The sequence below is a fragment of the Borostomias antarcticus genome (genome assembly GCF_949987555.1).
Source record: "Borostomias antarcticus genome assembly, chromosome: 11".
NCBI lineage: Eukaryota > Metazoa > Chordata > Actinopteri > Stomiiformes > Stomiidae > Borostomias > Borostomias antarcticus.
Genome location: NC_140244.1, coordinates 17,200,583 through 17,218,082, shown reverse-complemented (window position 1 = coordinate 17,218,082; position 17,500 = coordinate 17,200,583). Strand labels below are relative to the sequence as shown.

Sequence of the window (17,500 nt, the reverse complement as noted above, 5' to 3'; positions counted from 1 at the left end):
AGAGAGGGTTTTACAAGTACACAGATGTTTGTCTTTGTGTGTGTGTGTGTCCGTGTGTGTGTGTGTGCATGTACAGTATATGTGTGTTTTGTGTGTGTGTGTGTGTGTGTGTGTACAGTAGTATGTGTGTGTGTGTGTGTGTGTGTGTGTGTGTGTGTGTGTGTGTGAGTACAGTAGTACGTGTGTGTGTGTGTGTGTGTGTGTGTGTGTGTGTGTGTGTGTGTGTGTGCGTGTGTGTGTGTGTGTGTTTGTGTGTGTCCTTTTGCTTGTTAGTATTTCCCTGTCTCTTGAAGCGTTGTTCTGTGTCTAAGTGAATGTGGCTCCACCCCTGTGATAGAATCTTCCAGTGCTGATGTAGATAGAGCTGCTCAAACACACATCTGCTGAGTTACCACAGGGCGGCCATGTTCAGGATAGGAAACTAGTTCACACCTCACTGAGGCAGGCAGCACACACACACACACACACACATACACACACACACACACACACACACAGGGACAGGGAGAAAGACAGATAGGGAGACAGGCAGACAGACAAACAGGCAGACAGACAGGGAGGCATACAGACAGACAGATAAACAGACAAGGAGACAGGCAGTCAGTCAGTCAGGAATGCAGACAGACAGGGAGGCAGACAGACAGGCAGACAGACAGACAGACAGACAGACAGACAGACAGACAGACAGACAGGAATGCAGACAGACAGGGAGACACAGACACACAGGGATGTAAACAGACAGACAGGCAGGCAGCTTTTCTTTTTCTTTTTATGGCAGCTATTTCCAGCCCAGCTTGAGGCTGTAAAGGAGGCCTGACATCTAGGATCCTGTTAACCCTTTCAGGGAGCAGGCCTCAGCTGCAGCCTGCCCACCAGGAGCAGGCGTGGGGCTCAGAGATGCAGATAGCTGGACCCAAAATAAACGGCCCAACCTCTCGCACACCGTGAGGCCATGACGGTAAAAACCAGGATACTGTACAAGCTGCGGAAGCACAGAAAAACAAGCCTGTTTATTTTCTAGTGTGCGTGTCTTCCCTGGGCACTACAGATGCTAACATAAAGTGCCTGTAGTACCAGGGAGTAGGCTAGTGGGATATGAAAGTTTAAACGAGGGCCGGAAGGGGACCTGGAAGTCCCAGCCATGCATTAGTGGATTTAGGGCCAGTGGTGGTCCATCCCCACTCTGCTCCTGGTCCACTGCTACTGTACCGGTCCATCCCCACTCTGCTCCTGGTGTGCTGCTACTGTACCGGGACGTTCTGGACCTACTGGACTGGTCCATGCTGTGCATGCTGCTGCTGGAACCCCTGAGACAGACAGGATCCTACAGGCTACCAGTCACCTGGCTGCTGCCATAGACATACTGTGAGGAAGTCAATATGGCTGCTGGGCTGCTAGTTTAACACAGCGGTATTCCAGTGTTGTCCTGGTCCTGGTCTTAGTCCTGATCCTGGTCCTGGTCTTAGTCCAGCTGGTTCTGGTTCTGGTCTTAGTCCAGCTGGTCCTGGTCCTGGTCTTAGTCCTGGTCCTGGTCTCAGTCCAGCTGGTCCTGGTCCTGGTCTTAGTCCTGGTCCTGGTCTTAGGCTGCGTGTCCACTGGTGAGCTGTGTTTTAGAGCTGGCGCTGTTTTCTCGTTGTTTACAGTGGGTGATGAGCTCTAGCGCTGTAGAGATGAGAGTGTGTTCTAGTGCGATAGCACCATGGGCTCTAGAGATGAGAGTGTGTTCTAGTGTGATAGCACCATGGGCTCTAGCGCTGTAGAGATGAGAGCTGTGTTCTAGTGTGATAGCACCATGGGCTCTAGAGATGAGAGTGTGTTCTAGTGTGATAGCACCATGGGCTCTAGAGATGAGAGCTGTGTTCTAGTGTGATAGCACCATGGGCTCTAGAGATGAGAGCTGTGTTCTAGTGTGATAGCACCATGGGCTCTAGAGATGAGAGCTGTGTTCTAGTGTGATAGCACCATGGGCTCTAGAGATGAGAGCTGTGTTCTAGTGTGATAGCACCATGGGCTCTAGCGCTGTAGAGATGAGAGTGTGTTCTAGTGTGATAGCACCATGGGCTCTAGAGATGAGAGTGTGTTCTAGTGTGATAGCACCATGGGCTCTAGCGCTGTAGAGATGAGAGCTATGTTCTAGTGTGATAGCACCATGGGCTCTAGAGATGAGAGCTGTGTTCTAGTGTGATAGCACCATGGGCTCTAGCGCTGTAGAGATGAGAGTGTGTTCTAGTGTGATAGCACCATGGGCTCTAGGATTTTTTTAGTTGAAAAAAGCTTTTTGGGTTAAAGCACAGGCTGTATAAGCCTGCTGCTCTTTGATATATGTATTATGTGCAATATGTGATATGTGCAATATGTTGGATATGTGTTTTCTGTTTCTGTGTAGAGGCGATCTACACAGAAACAATTTGGGGACAATAAAGTATATTGTATCATATCGTATAAAAGGCTTTTCTGATGATGACGACTGTCGGTTTTTGACAAGACTGCAGAGGCAGCGAACACTCGCTGTAAAATCCCCACCTAACAAAAAATGTCCCTGTTAAATGTCCCGGTTTTCAACATTCACTACTAAATTGTTCTGTTTTCTCTATTACTAAGAGCCTGGCTCCAGACCCTGAATCTACATTTTCTAAAAGCTATTCAGCTATTGAATAAATAAATGAAACAAAATGGCAATTCACCCAAACTATGCCCCACCCCCTTGGTTACCTTGACTACAAGTTGTCAAGGTTTCACACCCGGCATCTTCAAACATTTCCTACGATATCAGAGAGAGAAATCAGACTCAGGCTGATAACACAACCCAATCAAAAAACAGAAACAATGCACCACATGTCTGAATTCAACACTGATTTGTCTGTCAATCAATGTGGTTGTCAAGACTGTTGCTATGACGCTTGTGGCTCTGTCTGACAGAATGCAATTTATTTTCCTATTACGAACAGTTGAACCCTGAAAATAAATGTGCTGTAACAGAGTGAGCACGTCGTTCCTGGTTTCTGATTCATAACTATAACTGACCGCTCCATGTTTAGGTGTGTGTGTGTGTGGGGGCATATACAGTACTGTAAAGCTTCTTTTTTTTTTCTTTTTTCTTTTTTAACATATTTTTAGCTCTTTGAGATTTGATGTCGAATGTAAAGTGCATTACAAATATAATGTATTATTATTATTACCTGACCCTCCCCCATCTCTCATTTCAGGAGGAATGTAGTATCTTCTTGAATTTGGTTGCGTGCCGGAGTGACAAAGCTCAGAGCCTCCGTCAAACTACAGCTCTACTACAGTTTAGAAACTACAGCTCTACTACAGTTTAGAAACTACAGCTCTACTACAGTTTAGAAACTACAGCTCTACTACAGTTTAGAAAGGGCCTTTTATTTTTCAATACGGGACAATCCCGTATTAACGGCAATGACTTGCCTACCATCGCAAACCCGGCTAGATTTGAGCCATGACCATGGGCGATTTTAGACCCTCTTAGGGGTGCTCAAGACAGGCTACTGTTTAGCTACATACAGCTGGTTGGTGGACATCGGCAGCGGTAGTCTTGGTCTTAGTTCTGGTCCTGGTCCCAGCTGCTAAGTGTTAAAGGTGGTTTGGAACTATGAGGAGATCTGTCCAGCCTTTAGCTCAGCAGCTTGACCAGAGACAGGTCTGTGAGACTAGCTAGCCTGGGGAAGATCATACACAAATACTTGTCTCAGACTTTGCACTTTTGGAGCTGTATTTCAGTGTTTCAGATACAACTAAATCAGATCCAATGCAATCATTTGACTATATATGCAAACGGTATTTGGCCCAGGTTTGGGCTGAGGCCAGTTCTAGATCTTAAAAACATGAATCTATCCTCTTAACAAAGATCCATGTCTCATTTCAATATGAATAGGGATCAACCCTCATTAGAAATGCATATTTTCTGCTGTTCAGTGAGGGCCAACATTAAATGTAGTGTTATCCTGATATGTCTAACTGAAAATGTTCCATATTTTAATCAAATACAAATAAACACAAAATACAATATACAAAATGTACAAAGTTGCTACTCACATAATGAAAGCAATTTCAATCTGTATGGCTGAAATAACATCTGGCATTACCCCCAGGTCTTCATTTAGAATTAGCTGTGTTTTAGTGTGTGTGTGTGTGTGTGTGTGTGTGTGTGTGTGTGTGTGTGTGTGTGTGTGTGTGTGTGAAGGAAAGGAGCATATGTGTTTGTGTATGGGTGTGTGTGTCTGTATGTGAAGGAAAGAGAGAGAGAGCATCTGTGTGTGTGTGTGTGTGTGTGTGTGTGTGTGTGTGTGTGTGTGTGTGTGTGTATGTGTGAGTGAGGTCAGTAGGGAGTCAGCCCCCTCATAATCCTGTAATCAAACCAGCTGCCACACCCCATCCCCCCACCCCCCTCTCACTCTCTCTCTCTCTCTCTCTCTCTCTGTCAACATCCCCATTCTGTCTGCCTCTCCCTTCTCCCCTCCACTCTCCATCCCTCTCTCTCACTCCCCTTCCTGTCTCCCTCCCGCCCTCTCTCTCTCTCTCTCCCTCTCTCTCTCTTTTTCTCTCTCCCTCTCTCTCTCCCGCCCTCTCTCTCTCTCTCCCGCCCTCTCTCTCTCTCTCTCTCTCCCGCCCTCTCTTTCTCTCCCTCTTTCTCTCTCTCTCTCTCTCTCTCTCTCTCTTTCTCTCTCCCTCTCTCTCTCCCTCTCTCTTTCTCCCGCCCTCTCTCTCTCTCCCTCCCTCTCTCTCTCTCTCTGTCTCTCTCTCTCTCTCTCTCTCTCCCTTTCTCTCTGTCTCTCTCTCTCTCTCTCTTTCTTTCACTTCCATGTCTTTCTTATTATTTACCCGGCCTCTCCCTGTTCTACCCCGACCAGCTTCTCTCTGTCTCTCTCTCTCTCCCTCTCTCTCTCTCTCTCTCTCACTCACTCCTTTCTCTCTTTTTCATCACACTTAAACCCTAAATATCCCATTCTCTCTGCTCTCCTCCCTCCCCCTTCTCTCTCCTCCCCCTCCCTCCCTCCCCCTCTCTCCCTCCATCCCTCCCTACCCCTTCTCTCTCCTCCCCCTCCCAGCCCCTGCTTTCTCCTCCTCCTCCCTCCCTCCCTCTCTCCTCCAGCACTGCCAGGCAGCTTTCTATTGTGTGTTCTGTTATTATTCTACTGCTGGCCTTCATATTGAGTTGTGAGAGTAATATTACGTGGTTCTCTGAAAGCGTACGGCGCTTAGTCTTGTTGTGCTCCCGTGGTTCTGATGTGATTGGAGCCCATGTTTCCATTTCATTGTGTTTCACACAGCAGCGCCTCAAATCGCTCTCTGGTGCAATCAAGGTCCAGCACAGAATTATTATTACAACTGATTAAAATGCAGGAATATCTCTTTGTAAAGGCACACAGTTTGCATGTGCGTATGTGGTGTGTTTGTGTGCTTACTGTGTGCACATGGCTGTGTGTGTGTGTGTGTGTGTGTCAGTGACGGTTCTAGCCATTTTTACCTAGGGTGGCAAGGTTATCTGCCCCATACACATTTGACCGTCAGAGATGGCAACTGGGATGTACAACCAACATAAAACCACAGACAAACACTAACAACCATCAGTACCTCCAACACCACTCCATTACACCCCTACCCTCCCCCTGATACCCACAGAATCCCATGATCCTTACTAACCAGCATGTATACATCTACAATTATAAACAAAGTATTCTAAATAATACACGAAAAAGCAAATACGAAAACAAAACGTAAACTATATGAGTATATAGTTATGGAAAATGGTTAGTGCCTGATATTTATGATAGCATATTGATTTTCTTCTAGTACCTTGGACCAGCAGATAATGTTTTATATTTGAGCATGATGGGATTTTGCGGTAGAGAGGATATCAGGGTAAGAAGAGAGCCATCCCTCCCTGACTGAATAGCTGGGTGTCCAGAGACAGACCATCATTCTCTGGGCACCTGTGTGACCAGCTAATAGTGGGCGTCGTTTGTGGTTAGTGTCATAGAAGTGTCGTTAAGTAGTAATAGAGATTGTGAAAAAGGTGAGATGATTATATCCATGTGAGTCAGTAGAGTTGTGTGTGCGATACTAGGGATCTCAGAAGATTGAATATTATGACTTCACTTCTATCTATCTATCTATCTATCTATCTATCTATCTATCTATCTATCTATCTATCTATCTATCTATCTATCTATCTATCTATCTATCTATCTATCTATCTATCTATCTCTAGCTGTCTGTTTTTCCCTTTGTCTTTCTCTCTCTGTCTCTCTCCCCCCAAACTCAAAGATGCTTTATCCCAACTTCAATAATGCTTTATTTGCATGATTTTTCGTCAGTCAGCATAATTAAATATAGAGTGAAATAATGACTTAAGACAAGCTTCTTCTCTTACTTCTACCCTCTCTGTCTCTCTCTCTCTGTCTCTCTTTTGTCTCTCTCTCCCTGTCTGTCTCTCTGTCTCTCTCTCTGTCTGTGTCTCTCTGTCTCTCTCTCTGTCTGTGTGTCTGTCTGTCTGTCTGTCTGTCTGTGTCTCTCTGTCTCTCTCTGTCTCTCTCTCTCTCTCTCTGTCTCTCTCTCTCTCTCTCTCTCTCTCTCCCTGTCTTCTTCCCTGAATGCTGTACCTCCTGAGGCTGACACGGCGCCCTCTCTTCTCCCCTCTCCCCTCCTCTCCTCTCTCCTCTCAGACGGACTTCACAGCGTCTCGGCCCAGTGCGTGCTGCGCGTCCTCATCATCACCGAGGACATGCTGGGCAGCAGCGTCACCGTGCGCCTGCAGAACATGTCCCAAGACCACTTCCTGTCGCCCCTGCTGGGCCACTTCCTGGAGGGCGTGTCGGCGGTGCTGTCGGTGCCGGTGGAGGACGTGTTCGTGTTCAACATTCAGCCGGACCTGGAGGCCGGGGGCATCCTGAACGTCAGCTTCTCCGCAGCGCTGCCTGGCGGGAACTACTTCCCCTCCGAGGCCCTGGAGGAGCAGCTGTACCTCAACAGGCCCCGCCTCACCACCCTGGCACAGATGGAGGTAGGACGGAGGGATGGAGAGAGGGACGGAGGGATGGAGAGAGGGACGGAGGGATGGAGAGAGGGATGGAGGGATGGAGAGAGGGACGGAGGGATGGAGAGAGAGATGGAGAGAGGGACGGAGGGATGGAGGGATGGATGGAGGGATGGAGAGAGGGACAGAGGGATGGAGAGAGGGATGGAGGGATGGAGAGAGAGATGGAGAGAGGGACGGAGGGATGGAGGGATGGACGGAGGGATGGAGAGAGGGATGGAGGGATGGAGAGAGGGACGGAGGGATGGAGAGAGAGATGGAGGGAGGGATGGAGGGATGGAGGGATGGAGAGAGAGATGGAGGGATGGAGAGAGAGATGGAGGGATGGAGAGAGGGATGGAGGGATGGAGAGAGAGATGGGGGGATGGAGAGAGAGATGGGGGGATGGAGAGAGGGATGGAGAGATGGAGAGAGAGATGGAGAGAGGGATGGAGGGATGGAGAGAGGGATGGAGGGATGGAGAGAGGGATGAAGAGAGAGATGGATGGATGGAGAGAGAGAAGAAGGGATGGAGAGAGAGATGGAGGGATGGAGAGAGAGAAGGAGGGATGGAGAGAGAGATGGAGGGATAGAGAGAGAGAAGGAAGGATGGAGAGAGAGATGGAGAGAGGGATGGAGGGATGGTGGAATGGAGTGATGGAGAGAGGGATGGATGGAGGGATGGAAGGATAGAGGTAGATGGAGGGATGGAGAGAGGGATGTATTGCTGGATAGTAGGGTTAGATGGTCCATATAGACTTGTAGAGAGAGTTGGAGAGAGGGATGGATGGAGGGATGGAAGGATGGAGGTAGATGGAGGGATGGAGAGAGGGATGTATTGCTGGATAGTAGGGTTAGATGGTCCATATAGACTTGTAGAGAGAGTTGGATGGAGGGATGGATGGAAGGATGGTCAGATAGACAGAGACATTCAGATATGTAGACCAAGTCTAGATAGTATTGAGACATACTGTACAGGTACATATTACTCGGCTCTGCTGAAAATGAGGGTCTCCCTCAGTGGGCTCCGAGCGGAAATAAAGGTTTGAAATGAAATGAAATGAAATATACATTAAGCCCATTAGTATCTATGTGCAGTATACATGTAGACAGACAGAGGACCCTGTCTCTCCAGGTTATGTTAGGTGGACAGGATAGAGACACATCACTAGAGACACACAGAGTAGGGACCCATAGATTAAGATAGAGACACATCACTAGAGACACACAGTTTAGGGACCCATAGATTAATGCTGTGTTTCTTTTGTATCAGAGCTCCGGATTTGGCACCCGAAAAGACATCATTTCCCAGTTGAATGCGTTCTAGAAAAAAAAACCTGGAAACCCCACTTTCGCCCCATCTTTGTAGTTCTAGCCAAGTTAGCCGTTGTTAGCAATACCAGTTGATAACTAGAAATGGTGCTCAGAGAGCACAGACCTCCGCCCCTGAATGCATTTCGTAGCTCTGTGCACACCAACATTGAATGGGTTCTAAATTGGCCCATGCTACACCCTCCACCAAGCTTCATGAAAAGCAGTGTCGTAGTTTTTGTGTAATCCTGGTCCAAAAAATGAATAGAGGTGAATGGCCATCCGGGCCGTGTTTGGGCGGCTCGTGATTCACTGAGGTGGGGGTAAAAATGACTGCAGGTGAATGGGTGGCTGTATTTGGCTGGCAGGGAGCAGTGCGGTGCACTCCGGGCTCTCCCCCCGCACACCCCAGTCCAAACCCTGTCTTTACACCCTCACACAGGGAGCTGGCTTCATTCTAAGCTTTGTTTTCCTTTGTGGATCTGGCCTGTGATTCGGACCTGCTCCAAAATGTAATGGGTTCTAAGGTGGCCAATAATAGACCCTTCACTGAGTTTCATAACAATTGGTTTGGCAATTTTTTGCCTAATCAGTCCAAAAAATGAATGGAAGTGAACAGGCAGTCCGGTTGTGTTCGAGCGGCCTGTGGACCCGAACTGTGATTCGGATCCACTCCAAAATGTAAGGAGATGTAAGTTGGCCCATGTTACACCCCTCCACCGAGTTTCATGAAAATCAGTCAGGTACCTTTTGCGAATTTTGTAATCCTGGTTCAGAAAATGAATGGAGGCGAATGTCCGGCTGCGTTTGGGTGGCCCATGGACCTGACCCATGGATTTGCTCCAAAATTTAAGGGATTCTAAGGTGAACTATACTACACTCATCCACCGAGTTTCGTGAAAATCGGTCAAGTAGTTTTTGCGTAATCCTGCTAATGCACGCACGCACGCACGCCACCGAAAACATTACCTCTCGCTACACTGCTGCTGGGACGGAGGTAACAACAAACTATTCTATCCTGTGCAGACGAACTTGGTAGCAGCTTTGTCCACTGAGAGACGCTGGGCATTACTGTGTGAATGACTGATTTAATGAGACACAAATAAGACAGAAGAATAACGGTCTTATTACAGCTTTCACTTATTGTTGATGAGCAGAGCAGCCATCTTGATTGACGTCAGCAGCTGACGTTGATGAAGTCGGGGTAGATTTTTTATCCCAAGTAAAATGGCGGAAATCGAGTTCACGACGAGTGACGTATTGATGATGAGTTTGACGTCGAACCCAGGAATCCCGACATTTCTGATACAAAAGCAACGCAGCATAACATACAGAAAGATGAACCCTCATAAACATGCAGCATCCCAGCTAGGCTGTCTGGATAGTGATCATGTGTAGATTGTAGAGGTGGTGAAATCTCTGGAGAACAGTGTGATTATGGACTCCTTATGGAATCAGACAGACCAACGCGCAACATATGTGACCAGGCAGAGGAGAGGATGAGATGGGATGATCTCACAGAACATATCTGATTAGGCAGAGGAGAGGATGAGATGGGATGATCACACAGAACATATGTGAGGTATAGACATGTGTCTGCTCTGTGCACCGCTGCCCTGTTGATTATACTGGGGAAATGCATGGACACACACCTGGAGAGGAGGGCCTGCGTGGAGACAAGCACACACACACACACACACACACACACACACACACACACACACACACACACACACACACACACACACACACACACACTGTCTGTGTGTCTGTTTATTATGGGGTGTGAAAAGTGCCGCATAGACTGCTTTTTCAACTACTGCTTACTTACAATATGTATGTGTGTATGTGTTGGAGCCAAACGTTCTCCTACTTTAGTTTAAAGTTAAGGGCTTATGTGCCAAGTGTTTATTTATGAATATTGAATGTGTATATGGTCTGACTAAGAATATGATTATGAAAGTGTGTAGCCTATTGCATGCCCTTTTTGTTTTGTTGATCATTAAGGGGTTAACATGCCGAGTCAATTAGGAATGTCAATTGGACACGCCCCTTTTTGTTTGGCTTTCCCCGTTTCATTGTTAAAATGTTTGGGGGGTAAGAAGCACAGGGAGCTCAGGTATGGCGGTATCATACAGTTTTTGACCGCTAAGCTCATAGTGGTTCCTACACGGCCTTGTTATTTTGGTTTAGTCTACGGACAGAAGTTTGATCTATGATTTGTTTGCAACGAGCCTGGATGGATCTCGCACTAAAATAAACTTTGTTATACTGACATTCATCGAAACGTTGTGGATTACTTGGTTGGAGTACAAGCGCGTCAAGCTCAGGCGCCGTCACATATCTGAGTCTACAGTATGTATGTATGTATGTATGTATGTATGTATATACATACATGCACACATACATACACACACATGTTGGAGTCAACAATCACAGCTCGTTGCAAAACGGCACACGCATGCGCAGTAGTTCGTTCCCGCTTGAAGCGAATAGGGGGTCACGTGACCAAATGAGTGCTTGTTTTGACACCTCAGTTGTGCATGTGTGTATGTATGTATGTAGTGTGTGTATGTACTGTATGTATGTATGTATGTATGTATGTGTGTGTATGTATCTATGTGAGTGTGTATGTACTGTATGTATGTCATGTTTATATATATTTTTTCATGTGCTATGTTATTATTTTGGCTTGTTATGTTTGTGAAAAAAAAGTGTCGCCGAGGGCTGTCGCGCACCAATGTTTTTTTGTGATGTCGCTGACTCCGTCACAAATTGTCGCTCAGTGTAATTGGATAGCTGGATAGAAGGCTCGTGCGTTGCCATGGATATGCTTGTTCCGCAGCCTTGTTTTAGTTTTGTCTGTAATTTGACGTTTGTCTGTCATGGAAGGAGTAGAGGAACGTCTCTCCCAGCTTGTGAGGAGATATACCCATCTATACAATTCATCCCTGCCCCTTCACAGAGATGCCCAAGTACTGCAGAAAAGAATGAAAACAAAACACAATGACAACCGCTCTCTGAATAACCTCTTTACCGCAGATTAAACTCTTTCCCTCAGAAAGCCGCTTCTCTCAGAATGACAACAAACACGCAACAAAATGAAAAGCACGCGGCTGATTGTTGCCATAGAGACGACACGAAGTATCGCCTGAAGCCTAACTTTTTTTTTGTCGTGTGACACTTTTCAAGAAGCATAAATTAGGCTTTAACCATGTTTTGTCTCACCATGGCAACAAGGCATTGAACGTAAGAGCTACCAAACTTGCTAGTGGTCGCTCATTCGGTGCTTATGTTGCAAATGAAATGTTTGTGACTGTGGTGAATAATGGATGGTTTGCAGATATCGAATCCTGACATTTTAAGCTTTCAAATGATGTATTGGATCACCATATTGCTCAAATAATTGATGCCTAAAAATGATATGGAAGGTCACTGATAGAGCTGGGGGAAGAGCTCGAACCTCAACACGCTCCCGTGTATCAGGGGATGGAGCTGACCCATTCCAGTCAGCTCCTCAAGTGGGGAAATCCATCTAATCCAAAACAATTACGGAGAAATTATAACTAGGTTGTTACTTGGAGACATGTCCTATCCTTTTCACTGGGTATCTGCTCCATATTCAGAAGCTGTCCAGCCACTGACAGCTGCGAAGGGGAATCTTTTCCCTCGGACGACAGCGGATGTCTGTCCCACGTTTGGCTGAACGGGTGAAGATGCCAGTTCAGCCTTGGAAGCATCACAAAGTGCAGGCAGAAGAGATGGACGTCCTGGTCGCGATCCAAGGCTCCAATCTCCTCCAGATGGCGGAAGGCAGCATAGTAGCGACCAACCACCACGCACCACAGGTCTCGGCACAAGCGTTCCATCCTCTGATTGTGGGCAGACCTGCCAGCGATGACACACCTTCGGTCTGAATCAGAAGGAGAGGGAAGGGGGGGTGGATTAGTGGATTACGGCAAACTATTTACACAGTTGTGTCCATCAGTGGGGTACAAAGCTAAAGTACTTTATGCTGATTTTTACAGAAATCTTTAGTTTTCTGCAAACAGGATCATTTTGTGATGCTGATGATGAATGTCAAAAACAGGATTGGGAAATAAAAAAGAAAGGCATGTTTACCAGGTTCACGTTGTGGACGCTCCAGCATGTACCCTACCACATTGACATTCTCTCCTCCTTCGTTGGTGCGGACACATGCAGGCAACCCATGGACATCCACAGCTCCAAGGAAGCGCTCCAGAACAGTGGAGGCCCTGGTGTTGTTGCTGGCCCTCAGGAACATGATCTTCCGGCTAAATCCATCAATCCCCCCATGTATTAAAATTCTCCAACTGTGAATTGACAAAAACCAAACGGTCGGAGATACAATTTAAACTGAGAAAACTACAGCCTATCATAGCCATGTATTTATTTTCCAATATAAAAGTTTCACCATGTTCATTCATCCTGAGAGAAAAGGATGGCAGAGCCCTTGATCTTAAAGATGAAAGCTCTTCCATTATTTTGTCTCAAGATTCACCCCAGTAATTCACCCCAGCCTCTGAGCCTATTTTACTTGATGAGGGTTGACCCGGATGCTCTCCTTTAGGCTTACTCCATGACTCCATCGTTTCAGTCTGACTAAGACAGACTTAAGTCACATTCATCCAAGTCACGTAATTGAGTCTAAGCAACCTGACTTAAATCTGCTCCTGGCTTGCAAGTAAGGGTAGTCTACTCAACAAGGTCCTATGTTTTATAAGGGGAAAAGGCAGTGATGTCTATAGTCATGCTGTTTCAGCTTTACCCGTGTCCCTAAGACCCATTTGTAATAACTTTTAACAATTGTCTGAAAAAAAAAATGTATTAGCCAGGATGGCTCTTTTGTGTTTTTGTGTGTTTTTTTAGACAAAAACTTTCCATTGAAACATTCCTGAACCACTGTACCGTGTAATTTTTATTCATGTGAGATTAGAGGACTTGAAAGGGAATTCATGCAATATTGTTCAAATCTGATATTTGCATCTTACTGGATGCTAATCTCTCTCTCTCTCTCTCGCTCTCTCTCTCTCTCTCTCACCACCAGGTGCTCCCGTTCGATGACAACGTGTGTTTGCGCGAGCCGTGCCAGAACTACATGAAGTGCATTTCCGTGCTGCGCTTTAATAGCTCCGCCCCCTTCATCTCCTCCCCCTCCATCCTGTTCCGGCCCATCCATCCAATCGCGGGGCTGCGTTGCCGCTGCCCAGCCGGCTTCACGGGAGACTACTGCGAGACGGAGATCAACCTGTGCTACTCCAGCCCCTGTCTGAACGGAGGGGTCTGCGCACGCAGGGAGGGAGGCTACACCTGCATCTGCAGAGAGGACTACACCGGTAGGACACAGAGACAGAGTGTGTGTGTGTGTGTGTGTGTGTGTGTGTGTGTGTGTGTGTCTGTGTGTGTGTGTGAAGGGGGGGCACTCCTCTCCTCTCCACCAAGTCCTTCATCATCTTCAGAGGCCTGAGGCAAAGGTTCCACCTCTCCTTCTCTCTCGTGCCTCTCTCTCGCTCTTCTTTCTCTCTCGCTCTTCTTTCTCTTATGCCGTTTAATTGTTCTCAATACCTTTCTGCTCCTCTCTCTTGCCTCTGTCTTTTCTTGCTAGTCCATAATCCCTCCCCTCCCATCTCTTCCCCTCTCCTCTCCCCCCTCCCTTCTCCTCTCCACTCCTACCCTCTCCTCCTTCCCCCTCCCCTCTCCTCTCACCTCCTACCCTCTCCTCCTCTCCCCTTCCCTCTCCTCTCCCATCTGCTCTCCTCTCCTCTCCACTCCTACCCTCTCCTCCTCTCCCCTTCCCTCTCCCCTCCCCTCTCCTCTCCTCCTCTCCCCTCCCGTATTCTCCTCTCTTGTTCTCTCCTTCCCTCCACTCCTGTCCTCCTCACCTCTGCAGGATGGGTCTCATGAATATTTCATCTCATTTCAAACCTTTATTTATACTTCAGAAGCACTGAGGTTTCCCTCATTTACAGTGATGATGAGTTTACATAGAGACAAATCAAATCAACAAAACAAATGCAATGTACAATAATAATATTAATAATAATAACTAGGGCTGCGAGCAGCATTGAGCGGGCCCTCGCACCCCACGCGTGTCGGGGTGTGGCGCCGTTAAAGGCTGTGCTATTTCGGTGACCAGTACTGAGAGAAACTTCCTGTCACCAGTAGGTGGCGCTCTAAGCGTGACTCAATACCGATGCATAGATGTGTTCAGGACGGTACCTTGATGAAGCGTGAGAAATGTTGAGTAAATGGGATAATGTATGTAGGAGTTATGAGGACTTCCTGTTTCACCAGTAGGTGGTGCTGTAGGTATGACGCAATCCTGACTTACAGAAGTGTTCAAGATGCGACCTTCATCAAGCATGAGCAATTTGGAGTAAATCGGATAACGTATGTAGGAGTTATGAGTACTTCCTGTTTCACCAGTAGGTGGCGCTGTAAGTGTGACTCAATACCGACGCATAGATCTGTTCAGAATGCGACCTTCATGAATCGTCAGCAATTTGGTGCAAATCGGATAATGTATGTAGGAGTTATGAGGACTTCCTGTTTCACCAATAGGTGGCGCTATAAGTATGACGCAATACTGACACATAGATGTGTTCAGGACAGAACCGTCATGAAGCGTGAGATATATCGGACAAATTGGATAATGTATGTAGGAGTTATGAGGACTTCCTGTTTCACCAATAGGTGGCGCTATAAGTATGATGCAATACTGAAACATAGATGTGTTCAGGACAGAACCGTCATGAAGCGTGAGATATATCGGACAAATTGGATAATGTATGTAGGAGTTATGAGGACTTCCTGTTTCACCAATAGGTGGCGCTATAAGAATGACGCAATACTGACACATAGATGTGTTCAGGACAGAACCTTCATGAAGCGTGAGATATATCGGACAAATTGGATAATGTATGGAGGAGTTATGAGGCCTTCGTGTTTTATGGCGAAATGTCAAACTTTGGCGGGGCGCCACGGCAAGGGTGTATGGTGAAAACTAAATGTTTTTGATAACTTTTGATCACAAAGGTCTTAAGATGAAGCTGACCGAATATGAAGTTGATCGGATGAAATCTGTAGGAGGAGTTCGTTGAAGTACGAGGCATGGAAATGGTAAAAACAAGGACAAAATGGCACATTAAAAGCAAAATGGCTGACTTCCTGTTGGATGTTGGGTATAGGTCCAAGAGACATTTTAGTGTGTCTCGATGAACTACATATGCCCACCGAATTTCGTTCGCCTACATCAAACTAAAAGGTGGGGCTCGCCATTTTAAATTTTCCAGGGGGCGCTCTTGAGCCGTTTTGCCACGCCTATTTCCGTCACCCATGAATTATCAAATTTTTCACCAGGACTGACGTATCTGCAAAGTTTCATCCGTTTTCATCGATGTTTAGGTCGCCAAAAAGGCATTTGTTTTGGAAGGAGAAGGTAGAAGGTAGGAGAATAATAATAATCCTTCGAATTTCAATAGGGCCTCGCACCGCCAGTGCTCGGGCCCTAATAATCCTTCGAGTTTCAATAGGGCCTCGCACCGCCAGTGCTCGGGCCCTAATTAAAAACAGTTACAGTTCGAAGTACAAATGTCAAGAGCCATGGATTTAAACTGTGTGACTGAAGGAAGGACCTCAAGCTTTAGAGTCTGTTGTAAGGTATTGCAAGTATAAGGAGTATCATGGAAAAAAGCAGCCCTAGTTCAAAATGCAGGAGCCCTGAGAACAAGCCGATCATTACATCGGGTCTGGTAGGTGCCAAGGTTCCAGAGCAACAGAGACGAGATGTAAGGTGGAAGGGTTTTCCACCTTACAAGTTTTGAAAATAAACAAATTCCAGTGATAGTTACGCCTTAGAGAAAGAGATGGCCTGCCCACCTGATGATTAAGAACACCGTGGTGAGTGTCATATCTATCACCCGTAATAAATATTAGGGCGTGGTAGACAGAGTTCAAGGGTTTCATGGTTGTCACGGAAGCATGTCTATAGATAGTGTCACCATAGTCTAATACTGATAGAAAAACAGCTTGAACAATTCTCTTCCTGCTGAATATAGGAAAGCTAGAACGGTTTCTGTACTGGAAGCCAATTTTCTGCCGCAGCTTAGAGGCTAGATTATCTATATCATTAGGTCGTCCTCAGAAGAGCTTCACAGCGAAGTCTCCAATCCTCTCGGTTGTCCATACATCCAGCCAGTATATGAAACTTGAAAGAAGGTTTATTATCCAACCACAAACCAAGATATTTATGAATATGTTAGCAGATGTTTCATGTTCTCATCCGGCTGCTTTGATGAAACATCACCTCTCTTTCATGAGAGAGAAGAAGCCTTCAGCTCTTTACAAACTCCCACAGACATGAGAAAGAGAGAAAAAGAGAGAGAGAGAGAGAGCGCAGAGGAATGAAAGAGCAAGACATGTTGTAGGAGATAGTGTTGTGTCTGTGAGGACCATGATGTGCTACAGTCAGTAACTAGCGGTGCCTCTGGGTTCTTCCAAATCCTGAGGGGGAGGAGCAAGAGGAGGAGGAGGAAGAGGAGGAGAAGGAGGAGGAGGAGGAGGAGGGGGCAGAGTTACAGAAAACAAATAGATTTCATCACTTTATCGTTCTGCAACAGCTGGAGAAGGAAGGAGGGGATGTGTAGGTGGACGGAGAGATGAAGAAGAGAGGGATCCCAGAGCAAGGCGCCGCCCCGTCACCCAGCGGAACAAAGCAGAGTAGGAAGAGGGAAAGTGGGCATGCTAGACAGGAAGAGAGGGGAGTGAACCTGAGAGAAAGAGAGAGAGAGAAGAGAGAGAGAAGAGAGAGAGAAGAAAGAGAGAAGAGAGAGAGAGAAGAGAGAGGTGCTGTAGATGGAGGAAAAGAGGGCATGCTAGACGGGAAGAGAGTGGGGAGGCAGGGAGCGACCCTGTAAGAGAGAGAGAGAGAGAAGAGAGAGAAGAGAGAGAGAGAGGTGTTGTAGATGGAGGGAAAGATGTCCCCTGGGGATGTACCATGTGGATGGGAGGATGGGGGGAGATGGAGGGGCAGAGAGGGGGATGGAGGGAGGAGGGGGAGGGAGGGGGTGGTTGTATGAAGGTGCCGAAGGGGGAGCGCTTCTTTTGATGAATAAAACATCTTGTGAATAGAGGGGT

General features: G+C 46.8%; 1 protein-coding gene across 1 annotated transcript in view; it reads left to right on the top strand.

The window, feature by feature from the left end:
- Positions 1 to 17,500, top strand: part of celsr3 (cadherin, EGF LAG seven-pass G-type receptor 3) — a gene marked incomplete at both ends in the record, with an annotated part of 67,635 nt that overhangs the window by 10,759 nt on the left and 39,376 nt on the right. The window contains 2 exon segments of the mRNA XM_084446108.1: positions 6,684 to 7,021; positions 13,413 to 13,701. Coding sequence (XP_084302234.1) covers positions 6,684 to 7,021; positions 13,413 to 13,701 — 627 coding nt within the window.